General features: G+C 48.3%; 2 protein-coding genes across 5 annotated transcripts in view; both read left to right on the forward strand.

Moving 5' to 3' along the window:
• Nucleotides 1-13,749: 13,749 nt before the first annotated feature.
• CKS2 (CDC28 protein kinase regulatory subunit 2) lies at nucleotides 13,750-19,880 on the forward strand. Of its 2 annotated transcripts, none has more exons than XM_019555415.1 (3): nucleotides 13,750-13,896; nucleotides 16,544-16,671; nucleotides 19,546-19,880. In XM_019555415.1, exons 1-3 carry the CDS (start codon nucleotides 13,850-13,852, stop codon nucleotides 19,596-19,598), a joined length of 228 nt encoding a protein of 75 aa, XP_019410960.1. In that variant the 5' UTR covers nucleotides 13,750-13,849; the 3' UTR covers nucleotides 19,599-19,880. The 2 variants fall into 2 exon arrangements, with proteins under 2 accessions (XP_019410960.1, XP_019410959.1); XM_019555414.1 differs by having other exon boundaries at nucleotides 13,758-13,908.
• A 1,120-nt stretch (nucleotides 19,881-21,000) lies between these two features.
• SECISBP2 (SECIS binding protein 2) overlaps nucleotides 21,001-26,582 on the forward strand; it is a 42,845-nt gene continuing 37,263 nt past the window's right edge. For 2 of the 3 annotated variants that reach the window (XM_019554775.1, XM_019554776.1), the window contains exons 1-2: nucleotides 21,002-21,115; nucleotides 23,858-24,003. In XM_019554775.1, the coding sequence (XP_019410320.1) occupies nucleotides 21,074-21,115; nucleotides 23,858-24,003 (188 nt within the window). In that variant the 5' untranslated portion in view covers nucleotides 21,002-21,073. Of the gene's footprint in view, nucleotides 21,116-23,857; nucleotides 24,004-26,582 lie in introns of all 3 variants that reach the window. The other variant, XM_019554774.1, reaches the window with a different exon arrangement.

Below are 26,582 nucleotides of genomic sequence, written 5' to 3' on the forward strand. Positions count from 1 at the left end.
GTGGCGTGAACCGCCAGCCAGTTCTGGGAGCTGCGTATGGTGGCAAAGAGCGACGCCAGGCCAGCCTGTCTCTGTTGTGCAGGGCTCATGCACAGTTCCCTGGACTCATTTATTGGGGGAAGCCCCACACTTAAGCATAAGCTTTTCAGGTTTGAGTTCTGAAGTTAAGCATAAAAATCCATATTCAAGTGTATAAAATAAAAAACCTAATTTTCAGAAGTCCTGGTTCTACAAATAGACTTCTGGTTAAATGTATGCATAGGAAGAGTCCCATACCAATTTTTCAGGATCAGTCTTTTAGTGACAGTAATTGTTGTCTTTTATTTTGATGTTAAGGTGCCAGGCAAATACCTATATAAATAACCAAAAAAAGTGTCATCAACTACACTCAGTTTCTTCCCATACTATCAATTCCTCTGCAATTATAACTTATTAAGCAGTACAAAAGGTATATTGTAATGTTCTATGCCAGTTTCTAATAAGTAGGATCCTACTGAATTCACGGCAGAAGTGGGCTGCGCAATGGCTCCATAAATCTTGCAGGTTCTCTCATTGCTGTTCGGCTGAGGGGTCCTGGTAGCCTTGCTGCTTGTTGCTGACTGTCCAGGAGGCAAAAATGGTGCCATATTTTAAACCGTGGTTTTCGCCTCCCTACTGACCAAAAGCAAATGGCGGGGCCCCTCTGCCAATCGGTGGGGTGGGGGAGTCAGAAAGGAACCTGCAAGACTAAAAGAGGCACCGCACAGCCCACCTCTGCTGTGAGTTCAAGAGGGTGCTACTAATAAGGAGAGGTTGAAAAATAAAGCTGCTATAAAAGTACATCTAACTTCAATTCCTCAAGTATTTTGCAGAGTTGAAAAAGAAAAGGTTGCAGAGAAACCTAATCAAAAAACATGTATGCAGGTCACAGATGGGGAGCTTTTCATCTTCCCCTCTCTGCCAAATCCCCAAAAATGATTTCTATTTTCATGTACCATGACAATCCTTGGATCCTTTGTATATAATAGTAAGGCCCTCACCCATCTATGCTAGTTTAGAACAGTCCAACATTCCACCATCAGTACATGATTCTAGCCTTATGTAGACTGGCCTCCTCCAGTATGGACAAATTAAACTATCTGAGGGAAAAGAGAAAAGAAACGTGTGCAAATACAGTTTGTGACTGTCCCTGATACTGGAGTGGCTTTCACTAACAAGGTTGCCTCATGTAGGGCTAATCAGAGACAACTGTATAGCAGGGACAGGAAGAGCCCAAAACAGCTCCCTTAAAATGTAATATAGTACATTTTTGAATGCTCCTTTTTGTGCGGGAGAAACATGTAGTTGGACATGGCTCTGAGTGGGGCTCTGGGTGGTACCTTCGTCTTTCATGGAAGACAGATTTTTTTTTGATTTTTCTGCTCTTCCTCAGGCCACATGGAGCCTTTTAATTTTTTTCCTTGGCTTACTGTCAGTTCGTTTTGAATGGGACACCGTTTGAAGACCTCAACAAAACACTATGCATATACAGTATGTCCCTGAATTCAACTTCTAGAGGCCAGGAAGTTTTAAGGTTAATTTGGAAGTTTTGAATCAGCAAAGCTCTTTAATGCATGCTTATTTTAATTTAAAGCATATGCTCGACTGCTTTCTGAACTAGGTTTATACCAGGAACTGGAAGACTTGAGTAGCACCCACAATGCTATTTTTAAAAGGTTTCTTTCTTCCTTTATAACTTAGGCACTTGCAGCACAAACAGGCCAGTCATTTCTGACCAAGCTCAATACTGATGCATCCAGGCCATGCTTTGGATGCCTTAGAACAGTAATTCTCAACCAGGGTGCCTGGCACCTTGGGGTGCTGAGATCTTCTGAAGGACAAGCAGATAGGGGCAGGGTCAGACTTTCCCTGGCCAGCTGCTCCTCTGGCCTGACTTCCTGGTCTCCTGCAGAGAGGTAAGCGCAGAAAAATAAATAGTTTTTGAAATTGGATGGCACTCAAAAGCTACGGAGGGGTGTCTTGAGTCTAAAACTGCATTTGAGAGGAAGTCATCAATGGCCAGAATCAAATTGGCTCAGTAGTTGACCTGACTTGGGCATTGTCCTTCCTGACCTTGGGGCATCTGTCCCAAAAGTAAGTTTCAAAACAACCTGTTCAGCAATCTGGGATCAGTATAAGTCAATGGAGAGATTTCAGGTGCTCAGGTGTCCCACACAGAGAATAGGCAATGTTAAAGCACCACCTAAGGGTGACTCAGAAAGCCAGGAGATCCTTATAATTAGCCAGTGGGAACTGTTAAAGCATAGAGATGTTTCCACACTTCTATTTCTCCCAAGAGTTTAGGTATCTACTAAACTGATCCATTACGCATCTCTGTTCATTTTCGACGCACAATAACTATATGCATTTTTGAAGATTGCTTGTAAATGTGTTTCTAAATCCTCTCCCTTTCTGTTTGCCCAATAACTTATTTGTTAGGACACATAACTAGCAGTTTGACAGCAAGATTCTAGCTCCCTCTCTCACCCTATAACCCATGAACGACGTGTGTCCCTGACAGCTAGGGGGGCACAGCAGCGCTGTGGGAGCACAGAGGCGGAAGTGCGGCAATGGTAAACGGGGGGATTTGAAGCAGCATCTCTCACTCCCTGGGAGAGAGCATAAATACAAAAAATGTAGTGCTGGTAGAAAGCCACTAGGCCACTACCAGCCTATCAGGTCAGGCCACTCCTTTGGGAAAGGAAAATTGTGGATTTGGCTCCAGATCCCAGAACTACACAGTGGCTGGCTACAAAACAGAAATAAACTGGCCAACAAAGACTAAAGCCCAGGACATCCACCCTCTCTAGGAATATCTTAACCATAAAGAATGACTACATTTTACTAGCATTATCATACTAGTTTTCCCAGACATGTCCTCATTTTGGACCCTCCAGTCTCCATCCAGGCAGTTTTTTGAAATCTGAACTAACGTCTGGGAGTTTGCTCTGCTCCGGTGCCAGGAGTGCAGGGATGGTAACTGGAAGCAGGAGACACCACATGCGTATGCAAACGCACATACATGTGGCCGGCATGCAGCCAAGCATGGTGGTGAAAGCAGCCGCAGCAGCTAGATGCAGGCAAGTCTATGCGGAGTGGGGCTTGGGGATAGTCCAGGGAATTGTGGGGGGTGGCAGGGGTTTGTAGAGAGGATGTGTATGTGAGGGGGGCTGGTGCCTGTGAGCACTGGGGGAATCTGTCTGGGTGCAGGGGCTGTGGCAGGGCCAGAAGGGTGTGGGGCAGGCACCTGCCCCTCCAGCAGGGGAAGGGGGTGGAAGGGCTCTTCGAGGGCCATGGGGAGCTCTGTGGCCAGGCTGTCAGCACCGGGGCCAGTGCCTTTGATCGCAGGTTGGGGCTATCTGTGAGATGCTGCTGGGGAGGGGGAGAATGGCCAGGTCACCTGGCATGATGCTGGAGTCCCAGCCCAGGGCAGGGGTGCCACAGGCATCCCCTCTTCCTTCCTGCTCACACTGGGGCCAGACTCACTCTTCCGCACCAGTTGGAGATGCCACGGTCTGGCCCGGTCAGGATGGGGGCAGCTGAGGAAACCATCCATCAGGGCTGCGGGGAGCAGGGGGCTGTGGGTCAGGAGTGAAGGGCACCAGCATGGCCTGGTGGGGTGAAGGACTGAAACCATTTAAATCTGATTCCAAGCAAGTCCTCTTTCCTTCAGCCATGCCTTGGCCCCCTTTTTATAGGCATGAGTCCAGCCTAATGACAGAATTATTCTTCTGACATAAAACGTGACCAAAATTTAGTGTTTTGTAATTCAAAAGAGATCAGTCTGGAGCGCTGGAGTGGGGGATGATTGATTTATATGAATACCACCTCCTTATTAGCTATGCAGCAAAGTAGAGGCTGGCAAGAACTTAAAACTGAAAGGAATAACTGATATAGGAAGAAGCTTATATTTTCAGAGCATGTTTACACAACTTAGGAACTGTATAAATGGGTGCTATAGAAAGCTCTAGTATAAACAGCTACAAATTATCCTCCGTGTGACTCAAAACAGACTGTATAAATCTGTCCTGGTTATGCAGAGGACCCTGCTCCACTGCTCAACAGACAGCTGTTCGCTTTTACTTTGCAAAGTTTGTAGTCAGAGGTGCAGAACACCAGTATCTCCTGTTCCCTTGTGTGTGCTCAGCACTTAAATCAGGTCAAGAATTCTCAGCTTTCCAAGCCTTGCGTCACCCAGAAGCTCTGTTACTCCCTGTAATCAATAATATCTTAGCAGGACATCAGACAAATATTTTCTTTTCAAGAGAAGCTTAGAGAAAAAGCTTCTAGGGTTTGGGGGTTGATTTCTGTTTGTCTGTTTGTTTTTATAAGTAACTAAACCAAATATTATTCTGATCACAAGACTCCCTACCCCTGCCCTCCCTTCCCTCCTGCCCCACCATCTTTTAACACCCCAAAAAGAAAAATTGTCTCTCTGGGCATGTCTGCACGTACAATTAGTGCTGTATGGGTTTATTCTGCCGTCATTTATTGCAAAGGAAACACACTCTGGGTAGGCATCTACACATGTGGCCATTTGGGAGCAGATTTGCTGCTCATGACAGTAGCCTGCTCCTAACCTCCTCCACTCTGCACTACGCCCCTACATCAGGCAAAGGGATCTGGAGGCCCTCTTTAAAAGCCAGCCCTGCTCCCTGGCCACCTGCTTTTCTGGCTCAGAGCCGGCTTCAGAGTGCTGGCACAACCCTCTGCAACTCTATCGCTACAGCTTGTGCCTACCACATTATCGCTGCAACTGGGGGTCCTGCTCACCACCCTGCTTGCCATGTTTCACTGCAGTGGTGACCATCACCTGGCCCAGGTCAGTCTCTGCCCTGACTGCCCCTGTGCTGTGCAGCTGTGTGGCCAAGCTCATTCTGCTGTCTGAAGCCCCCTGCCACCACACTGCTGCTGCCTGGACCGACATGGATGCTGATGACATGCACCTGGATGCCAACACTGGTGCTGTCCGTGAGTTCCTGGGGCTCCAGCCCCGCTACCTGTGGACTTGCCTGACCAGCCAGGACTGGTGGCTGCATGTCATCCAGCACACCTGGGACAAGAAGCAATGGCTGGAGTCATTCCGAATGACCTGGGCCACCTTCCAGGAGCTCCTCATGCAGCTCTGTTCACACCTAGAGCAGCAGGCACCATGCGGCAGCACCTTCCCGTGGACACCCGGCTGGTCATCACCCTGCTCAAGCTGGCCAGATCCACCAGGGTGCACTACATTGGCCACCGCTTCGGCATGGGCAAGGTAACCGCTGGGGAGGCCCTCCACTGGAGCTCTGCAGCATCATCCAGGATGTGCTGGGGTACACAGTGCTCTGGGCACACAACCCCCTGGAGGTGGTTCCATGCCCTGGGCTTGCCCCAGTGCATCAGGGCCTGGGTGGAACCCACATACTCATCACCTGCCCCACCCACAGCGACTGCCCCTACTACAGCCAGCAGGGATTTGAGTCTTGTGCTGCAGGCCATTGTCAAACACTGTGGTGCCTTCACCAATGTGAGCATTGGCTGGGTGGGCAGCACCCATAATGCCTGTGTGTGCTGCAACTCTGCCCTGCAAGCCCTGTTGGAGAGTGGGTGCTTTGCACCAGGGGTGCAAGGCTTCCAGCTGAGTGAAGGAAGGTCCTGTCCCTCCTCATTGGGGACCCTCCTACCCACTCCTCCCTTGGCTTGTGCAGTCTTACACCAGCCAGCTGGGCCTCTGCCAGGCATACTTCAACAGGCGCCTGGGCCAGAACTGCCTGCTGGTGGAGCGTGCCTTTGTCTGCCTAAAGGGACACTGGCGCATCCTCACTGCCTGCCTCAAGGTCATGGAGGTCAAAATTCCCTGGGTCATTGTTGCAGCCCGTGTGCTGCATAACTTTTGTGAGGCCTGGGGGGAGCTCTTACACAAGGCCTGGGTAGAGGAGGCACAAAGAGCGGAGGATGCCTGGCACCAGGAGCGCTAGCTGCAGCAGTAGTGACACTCATCCCCACTGAGGCCCTGGGTGAGCTGCACACCTGGCCGCAGCAGCCAGAGAAGCACTAGCAGACCACCTGCTGCTGCAATCTGCTGTAGTTCACCTAGAGAGCTGTCCCAAGACCCCAGCACCACACACCCCCAACACCACGCTCACTACAGATGGTTTTCTGAAAAGCACTTTATTCCCCTGCATAAAAACAGATCCCCATCCTCCCTCCCTCCCCAGTAACACAGCCCTTGCCCCCCTCTCTCCCCCACAGCAGGCCCTGTCCCCCCCAAACCACAGAGCCCCTCCGCCAACCACCAATGAAGCAACCTCTTCCCCATGCAGACTATGTATAGGGTGTTCTGTGTGCACCCTCGAGGTGGGGGGCAGTGAGGTGGGGGCGCCTAGGTGGTGCATCCCAGGGACAGATGCCCAGTACCCCAGCCTCTGGCTGCAGCCTCATAGGCGTGCATCCTGCGTTGAGGCCAGCAGGTGCAGGGCTTGCCATTGCTTTACCAACATGGTTGGCTCCCCATCCTACAGCCAGCAGGCAGAGCCAGCAGGGCCTACATGCAATGCTGGCCTTGCTGCTGGCAGCTCCTGCTCCAGGGTTGCATGGAGCCATGGTGAGCAATGAGGTAGGGCCCGGGTGGGGGCTGGCTGGCGGGAGCACCAGGGATGGGTGCCAGAGCCCTGTGCTATGAGCCTACCCCTGGTGAGAGAGCATCCCAAGTGCACCATGATGAGCTGTTTGGGCAGACCAAGGGGTGCCTGACTCACTATGCCCTGCTTATTGCCATAGTACCCCAGGTGCACCTGAGAACCAGTGCTTTGATGATGCAGTGGGCAAGACCATGCCGCCCTACAACATTCACTATCACCTGGAGAGGTACTTGCATCTGTGCTACATGTCCCTGCCCCTACAGCCAAGGACATCACTGCTGGCGCTGGCACTTTTCTCCATGTAAGAGGCCTGTGCCTGCCTAGGTGAGGGGGCACAGGCTGCTCAGTAAACTTTTGCACTTTCTCCCACCTCCCTGCGTGCTGTGTGGGAGCAACTCCCGGGGCAGGGGGAGCTTGGCCAGGCCAGGCAGGTTGGAGGGGGAGGGGCAGAGGCGGGGGGGTGCCCTCCCCCTCATGGCTTACCAGGTGGGTATGGCGAGCATACCTGGTGGCCTGAGTCTGTACCCATTGGCTGTGGTGACATGTGGCTCCCAACAGTGTCCTGGGGTACAGGGGCATGGTTCCTGGCTGCCTGGGTAGAGGCTCCCTCCGGGAAGGAGCTGCAGCTGCTGAGGGCCACCAGTGCCATGACTGGGCTGCCCTCCTGGGCAGGGCTGTGCATCTAGAGCTGGTGGGGCAGGTGCTGGCAGGGCAGGCTGCCAGAGCTGCTGGACAACACTGGGGTGGGGACCGTGGCAAGACAGACTCTGGTGTCGTGAGGGGCGCTCCCCCGCTGATACCTCATCACAGTTGCCATTATGCAGTGGAGGCTAGGGCAGGCCACTCATGCTGGAATACATGGCATGGCTCCAGCCTGGGTCCTGGGGTGCGAGGATCTGGTCCAGCTGTCACATAAAGGGCATGGACTTGTGGGCGGCTGCCAACTGATGGTTGTGGTTGGTGACACTGACCCACTTGACCTTTATTCGTAGATTCACAGATGCTTGGGTCGGAAGGGACGTCAACAGATCATCCAGTCTGACCCCCTATCTAGGCAGGAAAGAGTGCTGGGGTCAGATGACCCCAACCAGATGCTTATCCAACCTTCTCTTAAAGACCCCCAAGGTAGTGGAGAGCACCCTTGGAAACCCATTCCAAATTGTGCCCACCCTTACCGTGAAGTTTTTCCTGATATCTAGTCTAAATCTACTGTCAGTTTGTGACCACTGTTCCTTGTTACCCCAAGAGGCGCCCTGGTGAACAGAGCATCTCCGATCCCTTGCTGCATCCCCCTAATGAATTTGTGGGCGGCCACAAGATCACCTCTCAGCCTTCTCTTGCAGAGGCTGAAGAGGTCCAGGTCCCTCAGTCTCTTCTCATAGGGCTTGTCCTGTAAGCCCTTAACCATGTGAGCGGCTCTCCTCTGGACCCTCTCGAGTCTATCAACATCCTTCTTGAAGTGCAGCACCTAAAACTGGACGCAGTACTCCAGCTGCGGTCTGACCAATGCTGCATAGCGGGGAAGTATCACCTCCTTGGATCTATCTGTCATTCATCTATTCGTCATTTTATAAAGTATGGTTATCTTTCTGATGATTTCGTCACACTGACGACTTATGTTCATCTTGGAGTTGACTATGACTCCGAGATCCCTTTCTGCTTCTGTGCTGCTGAGAGGGTCACTTCCCAGCCAGTAGGTGTGCTGGATATTTTGCCCTCTAGGTGCAGCACTCTGCACTTGTCCTTGTTGTACTGCCTACTTTTCTAACCTGTCCAGGTCTGCCTGCAATCATTCCCTACTCTCCAGAGTGTATACTTCACCCCACAATTTAGTATCATCTACAAACTTGGAATGAATACACTTCACACCCACATCCAAGTCACTGATGAAGATATTGAAGAGTACAAGTCCAAGGACCGAACCCTGCGGGACCCCACTACCCATATCCTTCCAGGTTGATATCGACCCGTCTACTAACACTCTCTGGGTGCAACCACTAAGCCAATCTGCCACCCACTGGACTGTGTAAACATCTGTCACCGCCTCTTAATTTATTTATGAGAATAGGATGCGATACCGTATTGAAGGCCTTGCTAAAGTCCAAGAAAATGACATCCACCTCTACTCCTGTGTCTAAGCATTTTGTTTACCAGGGGCCAACACTGGGATCTGGGCAGGCTGCTGTGGCTGGCTCAGGGACACTGGTGTGTCACCCACTGGTGAGAGGCTAGCTGCAGGTGGCCCGGGGCCCCAGAGTCATTGTAGCATTTTAAGGGTCAGGTTGGGGCAGGTAAAAAAACACCCAAGCTCTGGGTCTGGAGAACTAGCCCAAGGGTGGCTCTGGGACTAGCCCAAGGGTGGCCCTCCTGATGGTGGGGCTGACCAGGAGCAAATTTGCTCTTGGTTTGTATCTACACATGCGCAACTGCCCAGTAACTACAGCATAGTTATTTTGCTATCTGCATTTACAGGTAGCAAATTAACCACAGAGTAAACTAATTGTACAGTAAGTGTCTGCATGTACAGATGATGACGATTTACTGCACAGTCAATTAGTCTACTGCACAGTAAAACATCTCATGTGGATGCGCCCTCTGACTTGAAGTTGAGATCTGAAAGGACTGTGCAAATAAATTTGAAACAGACAAAATCATAAGTATACCTTTCACAAAGTGGTTTAATATGAATGGAAAAATGCTTATTGAGAAAGGTTAAAAGTAATAATAAAATAAATGACAATAATTTGCACTTTTGCTCTTTCAATGTGAATGCATAGATTATTGACCATTATTATTCTCTTTTTGCAGAGTCATAGATTTATAGATTCATAGATGGTTAGGGGCTGGAATGAACCTTGTAGATCATTGGGTCCAGCCCCCCCTGCACTAGGCAGGAAAAAAAAACTGGGGTCAAGTGACCCCAGTAAGGTAACTGTTCAGTCTCCTTTTGAAGATTTCCAGGGTAGGTCAGTGCACCACCACTGGAGGGAGTTTATTTCACAGTCCGGACACCATGACTGCGAAGGAGTTTTTCCTGGAATTGAGCCTGAAGTGGCCTTCCAGGAGTTTGTATCCATTGCACCTGGTCTTCCCCAGGGGTGCCATGGTGAATAGCTGTTCACCGAGTTCTTGATGTACTCCTCTGATATAGTGGTAAGCTACTACCAAGTCCCCTCTTAGCCTTCTCTTCTGTAGGCTGAAGACGCCCAAGCACAGGCAACTGGTAGGGGGTGCGGGGGTGCACATACCCCCCCGACAGTGTTGGTGGCCCCCTGATGGCTGACACTGATGCTGTCAGTGGGGCTGGTGCCTCCCCTAACAGAGCCGCCACCATTGGCAGGTGCCCCCCTGATTCAGGAGGCACCGGTCACTGATGGGCCCAAGTCCCTCAGCCTCTCCTTGTATGGCTTGATTTGCAAGTCCCTGATCTTCTCTGGACCCTCTCAAGTTTTTCCAAGTCCTTGTTGAAGCGTGGCACCCAGAACTGGACGCAGTATCCAGCTGTGGTCTCACCAGTGCGGAGTACAGTGGGAGTATCACTTCCTTAGTTTTGCATGAGATACAATGGTTAATGCATGCTAGTGCTGGCCGCAGCATTGCACTGCCAGCTCATGTTCATGTCATGGTCAATCGCTACCCCTAGGTCCCTTTCGGCCATGGTGCAAGTCAGTCGTCACCACTGAGCCTGTAGGTATGTTGGGGATTGTTTGCCCCCATTTGGAGCACCTTACGCTTCTGAGTGTTGAACTTCATCTGGTCCAGGTCCACCTGTATCTGCAACCAATCTTCTGGCATGACCACACTCCCCCATAACTTGGTGTCGTACGCAAACTTGGCCAGAAAGCTTTTCACCCCCACATCCAAATCACTGGACACTTCTTGCCAGGAAGACACAGATCCATTCATGAGAACTCTCTGGGACCTACCATGCAGCCAGTTTTCCACCCACTGAACTGTTGAGCAGTTAAGCCCATAATCTTCCAACTTTTCCACAAGGATATTGTGGGATAATAGATCAAAAGCCTTTTGGAAGCCTAGGTATATGACCTTCTCTCCTGTGTCCAGGTGGTAAGAAACCTGTTCGTAGAAGGAGATGAGATTGGTAAGACAAGACATACCCCTCACGAAGCCATGCTGACTGTTGTTCAGAATCTTACCCACAACGAGCATATTGTACATAGATTCTTTAATGAGTTTTTCCAGGATTTTTGCTGAGATGGAGGTTAGGCTGATTGGCCTATAATTGCCCGGGTCCTCCCTCTTCCCCTTCTTGAAGATAGACACAATCCCAATCCTCAGGGATCCCCTGTGTGACACGATTTCTGAAAGAGTTTTGCCAGGGGCTCTGCAATGACCTCAGCCAGCTCCATCAGCACTCTTGGGTGAAGTCCATTTCGTCCTGCTGACTTATAAATGTCTAGCTTTTCTAGTTGGTTTTGCACCAGCTCAGCATCCACAGTGGGAGGACTATCATTCCCACCATGCCCCCTGTGATCCTTATCTCGCTCGTCTTTCCCCTTGGCTCGGTGAAATACCAAAGCAAAGCGGGCATTCAGGAGTTCAGTTTTTTCAGATCATGCACCTGAGGTACAAATGACCTTGGGTATCAGTGACAGAGTATAGATACCCCAATATTCTGCTTTCTCAAGTACACAGACATGTTCCAGTAATATTGTATTATTTGTTCAATTCATCAACGTAAACAGAGACAGCATATTGTATAAATTAGTTGAGGAATGTGATGTGTCTTGTGGAATGATACTGTGGTTTACATAATGTACATGTACACAATTACACATACTATTTTTCAGGTACTGTACCTGAAGACTTCTGCTAAATTTTTACTTTGTAAAGGCAGATGTTTCTCAAAACGCTGCCAGACATTTTACAGATATGGACAAACAAAACTCGAAGGACAAGCCCAACAAACCCATACGTTAATTTATCATTTAGTCATTAGCTATGGAAACCTATAACTATGCTAACATAAAATAACTATAGATCATCTGCTGGTGAAGTCAGTCTGTTCTTCTTTGTATCTTGGCACTTCTTATTGGCTGCTGGAGCTGTGGACTGGTAAAGGGCATTTAAATAGCTTTGTCATGACAACAAAATATTTTGAAATGAGTTGACTCTTTATCCCTCCCTCAATAGCATTAGAACATGCTTACATAACCATCTAAAAAATACAGTTATCTACAAAACCCCATCTAGAATACAAATATGTTTATCCAGCCCTCTAATGGAAAATAAGCTTAATGATGCTTCAAAGAAGAAAAAGTTTAAAAAGGCTATAATCATTGAAACATCCCTTCCTTTCAGAGCAATAAAAGTCGTTAGAAAACATGCCTAAAAACACTGAAGGAACACACCAGGTCCAGACAGCTCTGAAAAAATATGTTAAGTACGTTAACAAACCACTCTATCAGTGGCCTTATTATTTTTTTTCCCCACACTAATACAGAGATCAAAAAATCATTAAGCTTCACTAAACAGCTTCCCTGATTTTGTCCTCTATTTTTTCTTCTCTTTTTACTAGATGTGATAAGGTTCTGTTTCAGTCGGACTCCTGTTTAACACATATATGAGGCAACTGGGAGGGTTATTAAAGGAGACTGAATAAAATATCTTTAAGTAAACTGATAGATAGCACTAGGTCTTATTGCAGTATTTCTCATCCTTTTCCAAACCATGATGCCGTATTATCCTAAACTATTCTGGTGCCTCTCCCACAAGCCTGAAAGAAAGGGAGAGTAGTTGCGAGGTCTACCACCTGTTTGACACCACCAAATTCAGAAGCAGTACTGGGTCAACTGATCCCACAGATATGGAGGAACACAGGGATGTGGAGACTGATTTTAGAGATGGCTGACTAGACAAGGGTTTCAACTTACAATCATAACCACAGCAGTAAAATTAAATTAAATTAAATTGCAGTGTAGACAAGCCCTCAAGCTCAAATAAGATAAAATGCTTACACTGTTGGTAGATTAGACAGCATTTCGCAACCTATCAGTCACGACCCAAAAGTCGGTTGCAGACGAACTTTAAAAATGGATTCTCCTTTAAAGGAGAAAAGCATGGGAAACCATGGCTTTTCCTTTGCAGGCTGGCAGAGTTCCTGCAAGGGGCTGCTTGGTGTGCCCCATACCCCACACACCCTCTCCTGGCCCACACACTGGGCAACTGGGGGCAGTGGTCAGGAGCGAGGGGCACCAGGGTTGGGACTGGCCATGATATTTACAAGTGGGTCCTGGTACAAAAAAGGTTAAGAACCACTGGGTTTGGAGAAGAACTAACCATAATCATATAATGTCTAAAGAGGGTCCCATTGCCTGAGTGCAGGGTTGTTGGTTGTAGCCCTGTTGGTCTAAGGTTATAGGCAGACCAGGATCTTTGCGTAAACGTAGTATCGCTCATTAGATCAACTGAACAGTTGGAAAAATGGACGCATGGGTCTCACACATTTCCCTCATGCCTCCTTTGTGAGGTCCTAACTTGCCCTTGTACCCATTTCACAACTGGGAGGAGTCGAGGCACACTACGCGGCTCGTCCAGGGTTGAACAAAGGCACTAGACATGAGTCTTGTCTCATGCTCCAAGGAGGGTTTCTGTCTGGCAAGTCACTGACGACTCGCCCATCTGCCTCAGGGGCTGCAGCCCGCTATAGGCGCTGCCGAGTCCGGTACCCAGGCCGGCCGCGCGCCCCAGGCAGACAGAAGGCCTCCGCTACGCGCGCCTACGAGGTGAGCAGGACCGCAGTGGCCGGCGAAGGGGGCGGGGCTCGGGAGTCCATTGGCTGCACGCGCCCGCGCCCCGCGGCTAAAGCCCGCTCCACAAACCTCTGCAACCGCTCTGCTCCCCAACCGCCTGCAGCCCGGGCTAGCCAATCACAGCGCAGCCGGGGCGCACTCGCAGTAGCGCCGAGTCTCCAGGAACACCCTCCACTACCACCAGCTAGAGCTCTACGCCCCTCCCCCAACCGGCACATACTGACGTCACCCTCCTCACTTACCGCAGAGGCCTGTGAGTGGGGCGCGCGGCACACGCGGGTGCCGGGGCCGCGCTGCCCGCGATTGGCTGGCGCTGCTCGCCAATGGGCGATGAGCAGCTGGATTCAAACCGGGTCGGGCGCGAGGGCAGGCAGTTAGTCGGCGAGTGTCGTGCGTGAGGGGAGTTGGAGCTGTGTCTGCGCTGCCGCCTTCGCTATGGCCCACAAGCAGATCTACTACTCGGACAAGTACTTCGACGAGCAGTACGAGTACCGGTGCGAGCCTGGGCCATTCCCGCTTTGTTGCGCAGGGCCCCCCCCCTACTGAGAGGGCGCCTTCCCGGGAGGGGCGGCCAGGGCGTGGCTGCAGCGGGATGGAACAACGGGCCTGGGCGGAGGGGGCGCCGCGGGCTGGCGGGGGGGAGGTGCCTGGCGTCGCGACGGCCGGGGGAATTGCTTGCTCACTTCTTGGCCGAAGGGAAAGCAGCAGTTTGGGGCGGGAGGGGCAGAAGCTGCCCCTTCTGTGCGGGGCATGAAGAGAGCTGCTGCTGAGCCCCCCCGCCCCCCCGGTGCCTGGGTCCTACCTCGGGTTTGAGCCCTCAGCACAGCTCCTGAGCTAGTCTAGTTTCCTCTCCAGGAAGCCCTTGCTTCGGGGTTCAGGCCAGAGCACCTGCCCTGGAAAGCTGTGCCTGCCTTATGGTCCCTGTCAGGGTAGCCAGAGCCGTAAGGGTTTTTATTTCATGGTGGGGGTGGTATTTTTTTTTTTTAACTTAAAGGTCTGTTGTAAGTCTCAACTCCCATGGGGGAAGCTCTGCACTGGGGTCATAAGGAGCCATCAAGACAGGGCACCACTTGTGTTACCCTGCACAGATAAAGCTGTGGGCTAGTCCTGCTAGCAAGACTGTTGCATAGGTAGCTTTATCTTAATTGTATTTAAAGAGATTAGGTGAAACTTCAGTCTGTTGGAACAGTGGTTTTCACCCTGTTTTGTACCAGGACCCATTAATGAATGAGTGGCCAGGCCCAACCCAGTGCACCTCGCTCCTGACCCCCTGCCTCTAGGCCCCACCCCCTAGTGTGTGAAGAAGGGGGGGCCCCAAGCAGCCTCTCACAGGAACTCTGCCAATCTGCAAGGGAAAAGAGACAGTTTCCCAAGTTTTTCTTCTATAAGGAGAATCCATTTGAAAAGTTTGTTTGCGACCCTCATATATATTCTTGTGACCCAATTCTGGCCCAAGAGCTGTGGGTTGAAAAACACAGTGTTAGAATACCTTTCATCCCCTCACCCCAAGGGTAAGCTGCCTTCACAACACTGGGCTGTGGTTGTACTTGAAGTGAGATGGTGTTGGCTGAATCTCTCCTATTCCCTGATCACAGTGTGGCTTAAGAGTTCCTATTTCCTGGCTGTGCTTCTGTAACACAGGATCTTGATGCTGTCAAAACATATTTCAAAGGATTTTGTGCAAGTCTGGTGGGTTTTTATCCCAATTAATCAACTCTATATTTAGAAGACATGAGATGCTTTCAGGCACAGTGTTCTTCCCAATTTTGTGCTTGGATCAACTCTAGATAGAAGATTGAGGAGACAAACTTTCAAGTAGAAAATTACATGCATTTCTTGTCTTATTTCCTGAACCCTCACTGTTGCAACACTCCACCCCTATTATGTGATTGTCGGAGGAAGCCATCCATGGGAGTGTTAAAGTCTCCTGAGTTAGCAGTTGGCTGAATTTCTTGTTATACAAGTTTTTCGGCTTGAGTTACTAAATGCCCTGTTAGACATTAGTAATGTCTAATAGGGCATTTAGTAATGACACTACAGTGCTTTGTAGATCAATGAAGTCCTAGTCTTGAGAGAGTGCTGATGATCTGCATATAAGTAAACAGTAACCAAAGGTCAAACTTTGATCACTGGCAAATAAATTGCAGATGCTGTTATTCACTTTGTCAGGTAGCATAAGTGTTGCTTTTATACTCCTTCCCCTCTGTTTTCCTTATTTTATTAGATAATGTGACAATTAATTCTGGGAAGTGTTCTGTTCTAAATAGTTTGAAAGACATGGGAGTAAACATCTGACATATATTTCAATGAGGGCAGCGTAGCAGAAACCTTGCAAGACAAGGAATGCACAATACTTGGGGGTGCACCAACAGATTTTGGGGGCCAATATTGATAGCTGATTTTTAAGGAGGCATGTCAACCGATACTAATCCGACTTCCGATTACAGGTGCGTGCAGCTGGTAAGTCTGTGGTGGAAGGGAATGTGTGTGGAGGATGGGATGCAGATAAAGACCTTGCAGTGAAGGATGGAATGGGGCAGGCGCTGCCCTGGCGGAGCATCATACGGGGCCATGGCTTGTCCAAGGGGTGTAGAGTGGGGGGCAGCTCCCACTGCTGCACACACCCCAGGAGGGCATTGGGGGGAGGGGAGGGTGCATGTGCCCCCAGATCTGCACGGGGCTCGGGCTGAGTGGCTGTGGGAGCCTCCCCTTCCACCACAGCAGACTTACCAGCTTTTTAAGCTGCCAACCTGTGCTCCTTGCTGCCTGCATACCGTGCTGTGGCTGTACATATGCAGAACATTTATTGGCCACATCGGGGCAATTTCCGATGCTATCAATCTTCTTTATATCAGTGCCGAGCTGATATTGGGCAGATATCAGTGCACCTCTAATACTTAGCGGAATTGTTCTAAACTTGTACGAAATCTAGCTTTCAATTTTTTCATATGAATTGATATGGGCAAAAGGGTTTGTGTATGGGTTCTTAATTGGTTGAAGTTCATGCTGGTCTTGGTACCTGGCAAACTCAGATCTCTGCTTAAAGAGTGCGTCTGAGGGATAGCAGTATAGTTTTAGTCAGCAGGCTCCTAGGGTAATCAACAAAACTGATGGTGATGTCTCCAACAGACATGTTATGTTGCCCAGAGAACTTTCAAAGCAAGTACCAAAAACGCATCTGATGACTGAAGAGGAATGGAGAAGACTTGGTGTCCAGCAAAGTCTTGGGTGGGTTCACTACATGATCCATGAGCCAGGTAAATAAAGAATTTTGTAGCTGCAAATATAACTGGTCTGGAAAGTAACAGACTCAAGAGGTTCTTTTAGTCTTGAAGAATACACTCTGAAATATGCTTACTTATGTATCCCACAAAAAAGAGAAGGAATTTGGAGAACGTTTCTTACTGCTTTACACTTGATAGCACTCCTTAGATCAGTGCTTCTCATGCAAACTTTTTTGTACCGGTACCTATCTCTAAACATCAGTGGCCAGTCTTGACCCAGTAAATAGTTTAAGTAAAAAAAACAGCCCTCACTCCCAACCCACAGTCCTGTTGTTGTCCGCCCCCCCACTCACCCAGTGTGTGAGGATGGGGAGTACATGGGTAAGTTTTCCCCCTCCCCCTCCCCCCCCACTGATTTGAGTGCCCACAACAGGCATGGGGCTACAGCCTGGCTGGACCAGCACGGACAGGAGCCACTTCTGGATGGAGAGGGGCCTGGCCACTGCCATGAACCCTGTGCCAGTTGTAGTGCCAGCAGCATGAGGACTAATGGGTGGTGGGGTTGGCCATGCTACCCTTGCTTCCTCCTGCCACCAGCTGCATGTGTGCTGGGCCATAGCTCTTTCCCACATCTTTCTGTGATTGTTCATGACCTTTTCAGATATTCTTGCAGCCCGCTTTTAAGTTGACCCATGTGTTGAGAAATGCTGGTTTAGATGACTCCAGTGATAAGCGACTGTCTTATTTAACCGTACCCCTCTATACTGTAGAGGGGAGTCTAGAGGTACACCTTTGTATCCACAAGAGAAGCTTCAAGCACGGATAAGGACAGACCTGACACTTGCAGTACTCTAGCCCTACGGTGGTCTTAAAAGGAATGAAGAAAGTTGGTGGGTTTTTTGCTCACGGATCATTTTTGAATTTCTTTAATCTCTTCTGGAGGCTAACAAATCCTCTGAATCCTTCAAGTATAATTACTCAGTTGCTCATTGTCCCTGGTTCTTATCAGTAGGCATCATGCATACCTTATTTGAAACTGTTGTTTTAAAATGTGGATTTGTAGAATCAATAGCTTGTCAGATTACTCTGGTCTAACTCTTGAAAGTATAGACATAACAATTCTACAAGGGGGGAGTTATCTGTACCCGAAGTCATGTACAAGGCAGGGCAGAATGGCGCCTCTTGTACACTTGATTCAGAGAGGCATGAACTTTCGTAAGCCTTTCTTAAGATGCTATGAATATGCCTTACTGAGTAGGATTGCTTCTAACAAATTGGTACTGGAAATTAAACTCTGAACAGACGTTTATGCAGTTTAACACTTTAGATTGGGGGTGGGCCAAATGTGGCCCGGGGGCCAGATGCAACACACCAGGCCATTCTATCCAGTCCGCAGGGCACCTAAAAAAATTTAGAAAATTTAATATTTATCTGCCCTGGGCTGCCTGTCATGTGGCCCTCTGCCCAAAATAAGTGCCCATCCCTGCTTTAGATTATCTATGTACAAATGTCCAGAGTCCAGACCTTTATTTTTGGTTCTTGTTACAGCGATATCGATAATACTGTCATGAACTGAATTTTAAAAGGCAGTGACGAACTGCAGGTGATTTTTGTGGCAGTAGGAAAAACCTGAATCCCTTATTACATCTTAAAAGAATCACTTAACTTTTCTCTATTAAGTTGGGTGCGGTATGGAAATCCTTGAAAACATCACTTGGCTAACATACTGAGACTACAAATATGCCTCTTTACTTGATCAGACATCCCAAAAGTTAACTAGTATACATGCTAATTTGCAGTTGGTGCAGCCCACTTCTGTTGATCTTTTATTTACCATATTTGCCTTATTTAAGATTACCTTGTCCCATCACATTTTTCTATACATGAGAAAATCATTTAAAATAACTTTCCATGTATAAAATCTAATTATTAGAAAGAAAGTTGTCCTAAGTTTCTTCCCATCACTGCTGCAGTGGGGAAAGCTCTCTATTGCCTGCCCCTCTATGGCTGCTAAGTAGTTGGGGGGGGGGGGGCACCCTAGGCTGTGGCCCTGGCCCCAGAGCATGGAGCTAACCTGGCATGTGATGTATAATGGTGCCTGTGCTGGATCACTCCCACTACGCACTTCATGCCCTGGATTGGCCCAGTATGTTGTGTGGAGGGCATCCCTGGAGACTTAGAATGCCAAGTGATATAAGCAGCACTGTTACTAAACAAAAATAACTGATCAGTTCTTTAGCTTTGTCTCAAGTTGTACCAGTTTTAGAGGTCAGGTCTATACCAAGAATTAGAGAGCTTTACTGTACTAACAAATCCATGTTGAAGCTGTGTGGTGCTGCCGTAAAAAACCAAACAAACAAAACACAAAAACAAAACTTTACAATACTGTATGGATGTGTTTATATTGGTATAGGCCATCCCAGCAAAAAATGTTTTTCTAATAAGCTGCATCCACAGAAGAGTTTGCTAGCAGGGCAATGGCCATGCAGTTTATATCTGTGAAGAATTAGATCTTTGCAAATACCATATTTACTCAGATCCAAGCCAAAGGTGTACCCCACACCAACTCTACAACATGAGAGACAGCCTTGTCTTGAATTTAAGTACTGACCCAAAAGCTGCTGCTGTATGGCCAGGACCAAGCATGCCCTCCACAAAGCACGGTGGGCCAGTCCAGGGCATAGAGTGGGTAGTGGGAATGATCCAGCACAGGCACCATTATACATCACATGCGCCGGGGCCGGGGCCGGGGCCAGGGCCACAACCTAGGGTGCCCCCTCACTACCCATTACATTTCTGTGAATGCTCAAGCATAGGTGAGATGGATTAAATGGAATTACCTCCAGCTCTGTATGGGTAGTGTACTTAAACTTGGTTTGGCTTAGTTTTGTTTTCTTATTTCCACAGAACCACACATCCTTCTCTTTAGAAGACCACTTCCGAAAGAACAGCAAAAGTGAAATTTTATTTCTGGAAATCTTCTTTCAAATCTTCTGGAACTTTATGTATATGAGTGTATATATGTTGGTAGTATTCAGTGAATACTTGAAAAATGTATGAAACCTACATCCATACCTGTGCATGAGCTGTATTATTCACAGCAACAGAGCTCAGTCAAATGCAATTCCAAGTAGGCTGCTATGGTGTTCAGACTAATGAAGTTATCTTTTCTTTACTCTTAATATAAGTGCCTATTTGTCTTTTCAATGAACTACTTTGTTTAATAAAGTTTAAATGTTGCATATTGTGTTGCTTATCTTTAAGGTTTGAGTCTGAAAGAATAAACTGCATTCATTGAATTTCTAAAACCATGGAAAATAACTTTAGACCAATGTCTAAAAATTATAGTGGGGTGCTAGTCTAAATGTCTTAACCTAATAGGACCTATGCTTGGGGAAGCTCACCAGCCTGCTGATCACCTTGACTTGCATTATTTGGTCTTCTCACATGACAAACCACCCAGGTTAGGACTAAAATGTGCAGTGAGCACTAAAGAAGCAACGAGCAGCAGCCACTTCACCCATGTCAAATGAGCCTGCAGAGGGTAGTTTTGGGATGCTTATGTACTATATTACACTTAACTTACTCTGTTTCAAAGTATGTTATCAGGAAAGTTGCTGTACATACCTGCTTATATCTTTGCTTTAATATATTTTGCAGGAATAATATCTGCATATGGACATCTGAAGTCTGGCTCTTAAAACAATTTTCATGTCACTGCCTCTTGTTGCCTTTACAAACATCACTGCCTCTTTGGAGGCACTAGGATTTCTTCCCAGGGTGATGGCAGAGTGGCTCAAGCAGAGCATCTTGTGGATAGGCCTGTCAGACTTGGTATCTGGCACACGATGGGTGTGATTCCCTCCCAGAAACTGAAATTAGGATTTGAGTACCAGCTGTAGGGATTAGCTCCTCATTAGGCTAAATTCTGAGACTAGGAGCTGGGATAAACCCTTGCCTTAGTTTTTAACAGGAAAGAGGCAAGAAGCCTTCAGCTGCCCCTGGTCTTGAGCAGTTCTCGCCCTGGGAAGTACGTGCAGAAATGGGTGGGAAGATCTGGTCAAATAAAACAAAACCACACGAGGCCCTTCAGGGGTGAATGAAGGGCCCTCAGTTCCGGCACGTCTTTGGTCACAGTCCACAAGAGTCAAACGCTGAGGGGAGTCCGCACGAAACCTCTGTGCCCAACGCCAGATTTCCAAGCACTTTCCATCTACAGCATCTTTCTCATCTTCCACACCCGGCCCCAAACCCCCTGCACAGCCTCAGCGCGGAGCCAAACCCCAGCCACGAGCATTTCTCAGCCCCTCCCGGCTTCTGGCTCGGCTGCGCGACGTCATCGAACTGCGCCGCTGACGTCTTTCTGGCGCGCGGCTGAGGGTCCTCGAGTCGGAGCTGGGGCTGTGCGGGACAATAAAGGGGACTCACTCCTGCCATGTCCTCGCGGGGGCAGCTGGGCCCGGGTAGTCACGCGCAGGTAAGGGAGCGCCGCACTCCCAGAGGCCGAGCACAGCGGCTCCCGCCCCCGGACCCCCGCCCCCCGCTTCTCTCCCTCACCGGCTGCTCGCTGCGTGTCCGGGCGGCGGGGAGGGGAGGGTTAAGCCGCCTCCCCTCCCGCCCACTGCTGCCAGCGCCCGTCCCCCACCCCCACCCCCCGGAGCGGCAGCCACAAGGGTGGGGGGGTTGGACGACTTTGTTGCCATGTCGTAAATACGAAATTATATATCGGAAGCTCAAAATTGATCACATTTCCTATAACTGTTGTACGCTGAAAAAGTATGCAAATCAGTATGCAAATAAGTCGTCGGTACTTTATATCGCCACTCCCCAGTGAGCCAGGGAGAACTGGGTCATCAAAACTGAAGAAGCATTTCTTTATTTCGAGGCAAGCGTTAATAAGGAAGGGCTGGCAGCAAACCCAAAAGTTGGTTAAGACTTTCCAAGACTGATTTAGGTTTTGCATATGCTGTATTCATTAGCTGCCTCAAAAATTATCCTACTTTTTGAACACTTTTGTTACTGTTGGTGGTACATTACACAAGGATTGAAATTATTGTACAAATACAATAATTATCGGACACCTGGCAGCACTGGGTGGAGAGTGTTTATGTAACAGGGGAGCCCAGTGCGGCCACCCCTGCCCATGACAGGAGCTGGGTACTGCGGGTCTGAGATCTTTGTCGTGGGGCTGTGTCGCTTTGCGCTGCCTAACGGATGCTTCAGACCAGTTTCAGGTGCTGCGGTGCGGACAGCCAGGGGTGCAGAGCTCCAGGGGCCACCTGCTGTGACCATGTGACAAGGCCTGTAGACTGTTCTCATGCTCCTCTTGTTTGTGGAGCCATGCCCTCATAGTTACACTTCACATACAACATGCTGCAATAATGTGCAGGGCACTGGATGCCCTAGAGATTTCCCAGTGTGGTTTCCAGTCAGGCTGAGGTCTCGTTGACATTCAGGATCAACCCCAAATCAGAAGTAATTGTACTATTGCTGTTCTGTGCTAACCTCATCAGACCAGTAACTAAGTACTGACTTCAACATAACGTAGAGTTGTTATGTTCAAATAGGCATAAATGTTTCACGTCTTTGTTTTCCTTGTTACATTCACATCGTATTTCAAAACAGCCAGGATAAGCATGAGAGCAACTGAGGTAAACCTTCCTGACTAACTCATGAATGAAAGAGAAAATGATTATCTGCATTGTGTATTGGGTTACCCCAGGGCTGCTCAGACCTCCAGCTCAGAGGCCAAATGTGTCTTGCAGAGCAATGGCATCCAGCCCACTGGACTCCCCATAGGTTGGGGAATTTGCAGGTGGGAGAGTAGTAGCCATTAATACTGCCATGCTTCCCTGCTGCCAAATTCCCAAGCTCTGCAGCAGATCAGAGCCAGGCTATGCCTCACCCCACCCGCCAAAGGGCTGGGCTATGGCCATTGGCTCCCCACTGCCTCCTGTGCCAGTTTGGGGCTAGCCTATCTCCTGCTCCTTCTCCGTATGGCCAGATGGAGCCCTGCTGTGCCAGCGGCAGGTGCCAGATTAGGACCACCGGCTGCATCTGACTCGCAGACGGACCAGGCATTGCTCATCCTGCCCGCTGGGCAAAAACCTTGAGCACCACTGAGTTATGCAAACCTCTTTAGTAAATTCCCAGTTTTCCTAGTGTTCGCTTAACCACCAGAGGGCATACTTAGTCCAATAAATTTATGTACATACTTGATCCAGTGTTGATCAGATGTTTTACAAGCAAAGTTTAATGTGCTCTTGCATGCATACAGTAATTAATTAAAATTATATTTTTAACTGCTTAAATAATGAGAACAAAAAATGACATTTTCCCATAGTATCTCAGTTATATAAACAGTTATGTTAGTATAAACAGCGTCTGTTAAAATACGTTATTCAATACTTTACTTCCTCCAAGCTCAAACTGGTGTGCCACAGGTAATGCCATTATAAATACATGCTGGGCCTAATTTAGAAGCTTCTTCACAAACGTATGTCCTGTTGATGCTGATGGCACTCCAGAAGAAGTACAGAATCATGAATGTTATTACCAGTAAATTAGTGCTTTGAAAGCCACATTAAAAATCAGTGCAACTCTCAGATTTGATCCAACTTTAAAAACACACTGATCTCTGTAGTTGCTACAAGTGTAGATATGTTTCTTACTGAATTGCTAATCATGTGCTGGGAAGACTGCAAAGAAAGTGACTGATTTTAAAACTGAATGATTCTTATATTAATTATTTTACTCTTGTGTGTTAAATATACTCTTAGCATTTCTGATATGTAGCCAGCATGCTCTAGTGCACAGGGTCATGTCATCCGGCCCGCAGGGCTCCCGTCAGGTCCAGGAACTTGGCAGTGGGAAAGCTGCAATTAATGCTGCCACTACTCACCTGCCTCAACTTTTCAGGCCTGTGGGAAGACCCAAAGGCTGAATGACATGACCTCAGGGCTGGATCTGGTCCGCAGGCCCGAGTTCGAGCACCTCTGTTGTAGAGCGATCAAATCTTCCTTGGTGTTTGTTCCCCACCCCCCTCCTCCCCTCCATCCCCACACTTTCAATCCTTTCTTGAGAACTTTGTTGTTTTCCACCTATTTTATTAGTGATAGTGAACAAACTAACTGTTTTCTGAGTTAGTTTGAGATGAGGTTTTTTTGCTTATTTTATTAATCTCAAAATGCATGTAGCCAAAAACCCTTTTGTTTCTCAGGGCATCAAGTTATCAGCAGAGGTCAAACCGTTTGTCCCAAAATATGCGACGGTAACAGTGGCATGGTCAGAACCCTCAGAAGCATGTGTCTTGCCTAGGTACTTAACTACATGCTACCCATTTGTTCAGGAACCATCTATGGATAAGTATGTATTTTTTTCTGAATCTTGTTTCTTGGGGGATTTTAGCCTTCTGGTGTCTTGACTTTTAATACTTCTAGTTAAATTAGAAGGACTAATTAACATATGAATACTAATTAAATTAGAAGCTCTGGTGCTATAGAATTTCAAACCATAGAAGCGATTGTTTAGTGATTTAATGGTGTAGACTTTTGCATTTCTATCAGAGGCTTATAAGTTTGGTACAGTACATTCCACTTACATGCCTACCAGATAAGGGTGCAATTTGGCTAATTGCAAAACACAGTGCCAGTTTCCTGTTTATAGTTTAAAAGCTGCTACTACAAATTTTGGAGAATGAGGAGAGCTAGTCAGTTTTGGGGCTGTTGATAACATAGCACTAATAGGACTGCTGATAACATTATTTATAATGTTGTCAGCACTAGGGTATTAGCAACTATGAAATTAACTGGCTCCCTTCATTTACAAGGCTGCTGATAGAAAGCCAAGGAGGGGAGCTAGTTATCGCTGATAGTGCAGTGTTCATAAAAATTAATATTTATATTGCAGTCAGAGAAGTGCATAGTCTGGGTAAAGGCATAGCCTTTTCTGGTCTTGGGACTGTACCCTTACACAGGATGTATTCCCAAGGGCCTGACATTGCTGTGGAGCATGACAGAGAAAGGAGGAGTCTTGTTCCATTGAAATGACTTCTCTACTTAGTTCAGTTGTGCTCTCTGGCTCTGGAAGGCCTAATCTACACTACGGTTTTCCTGGTGGGACTCAGTTTTGAGTGCACGTATAGTGGCCCTTGTGGCAGCAGAATTCTCCATCCTACAGGCATTTATTTTAACTGCCTAGTAGAGCAAGGCTTCTGGCATCCAGCCTGAAGGTGAAGGATGATATTCCTGTGCCTGCAGCTGGGTACTGTTCTGTTCAGCAACTGGTGTCCTTGCACAGCGTTTTTTGATCTCTGATGGCATAGCTGCTATTGTGCAGTTGCATGGATCTGCCAGATTATCTGAATGTTCAAACGCTCTAGTCCAGGGGTCAGTAACATACAGCCTTTGGATCTGGCCTGTGGGGCTGAAGGGCTTTGCCAGTGCCTGTGCCCCAAGCTGGGGCTGGGTAGCAAGCCTCTGTACAAGGGCTAGGCAGCTGGAAGCTGCACCTGTCACTTCTCCCTGCCTCCCTTCTACTTCTCAAACTGGCATAGGCATATCTTCCAGCTGGTATGGATCTGCTCCAGGACTGGGCAGCTTCCTGCTGCATTCATGCCCAAGCCAGGAGGCTGGGGTGGTGGGGTGGGGAGAAGCAAGAGCAGCGCAGACTCAGCTGCCAGATGCCTGGCCCTAGTGTAGCTCCTCACCAGATGAAAATTGTGCCAGTGCCACTGCCAGGGAGCTGGGGCCAAGGAGAATTGATGGCAGTGTGGGCACAGTTCCCAGTTGTTTGGCTGGCATGGGTTCAGGCAGAATCCCCTGTCACTGATACACCACCAAAGCCTCTTGGCCTGTGTTGGACTGGAGCCAGGTTGTTCCAGCCCATGGCTTTTAAAGGTTGCCGGCCCCTGCCCTAGCGGTTTGATAGTAGTGACTGCTCACTGTTGTCAGAATTTCTAGTGTCAGAGGCATCTTAGTGAAGATGTAGTGTCAGTCCTTAGGTGGTAGAATGGCCACCATGAATATGGCTGGGAGAAATAATGGGTACTTGTAATGAGGAACTATAGAGGAACCTGTCTTTGGGTGAATGCTTACTATAAAGTGAGCATCCATTGTCTAATAAAGAGACTTCAAGGTCCTTAATTTTTTGGCAAAATGTTGTTTATAAGGTGAAATTAGTAAGAATAGTATCAAGAATATACATTGAATATTCCTGTTTTTTATTCAGGTGTAGAAATCTAGAAATACAGCACTATATTTTTGTTTTAACGTGCATTAGGATAAGAATTACTGTATTTACTCCCATGCCACATGCAGTTATCCTCAAAAATCAGCCCTCCAAAATTTGGGTTTGTTTCTTAAGTGGGGAGGTTGATTTTTTTCTTCACTGAAGTGGGGGAATGAAAGTTCAGAGACACTGTAATGGCTGCTTTGCTTGTCTCCCCGTAGGCCCCATGCAGGAAAAAGGAGATTCAGAGCTACAGCTTTAACCTTCTCACAGCTCCTGCTAAATTGACAGGGGCTTTTGGCTGAGGAAAAACTTTACAGCAGCTACAAGAGGGTTAAAACTAGCTTTTGCTGAAGTGTAGGGGTGCACTGATAAAGATTTTCTGGGCTGATAGCTGATTATTAACCAGCCATATTGGCTAATACCGATCCAATTGCCAATACATAGCTGGGCAGCTTGGAAAGTAGTCGGACTAGTAAGTCTGTTGGGGGAGAGGTCTGTTGGGACAGGGGCAGGTGCTGTCCAGCTGGGGTGGGGCGTGGGGTGGAGTCATGACTTGTCTGGGGTGCAGGGAGGGGGCAATGGCTCCCACCGTTGTGTGTGCCCCCTAGATCTGTGCATGGGGCAAGGGCGGGCTGCTGCTGTGCACTCGGGCCTAGGAGCTGCCGCTGGCCTCTTCCCAGTGGGGGTGGGGCTGGGCCAGGCTGTACTTGGTG

This window comes from Crocodylus porosus, unplaced genomic scaffold (genome assembly GCF_001723895.1).
Source record: "Crocodylus porosus isolate Cpor-Errol unplaced genomic scaffold, CroPor_comp1, whole genome shotgun sequence".
NCBI classification, from domain to species: Eukaryota; Metazoa; Chordata; order Crocodylia; family Crocodylidae; genus Crocodylus; species Crocodylus porosus.

Bases quoted from the DNA above. Each gene is read 5' to 3' on its own strand.
- CKS2 (XM_019555414.1), top strand. From the start codon at position 13,850: ATGGCCCACAAGCAGATCTACTACTCGGACAAGTACTTCGACGAGCAG. The intron at 13,909-16,543 runs GTGCGAGCCTGG...TGTCTCCAACAG, and splicing joins GACGAGCAGTACGAGTACCG to ACATGTTATGTTGCCCAGAG. The intron at 16,672-19,545 runs GTAAATAAAGAA...TTATTTCCACAG, and splicing joins CTACATGATCCATGAGCCAG to AACCACACATCCTTCTCTTT.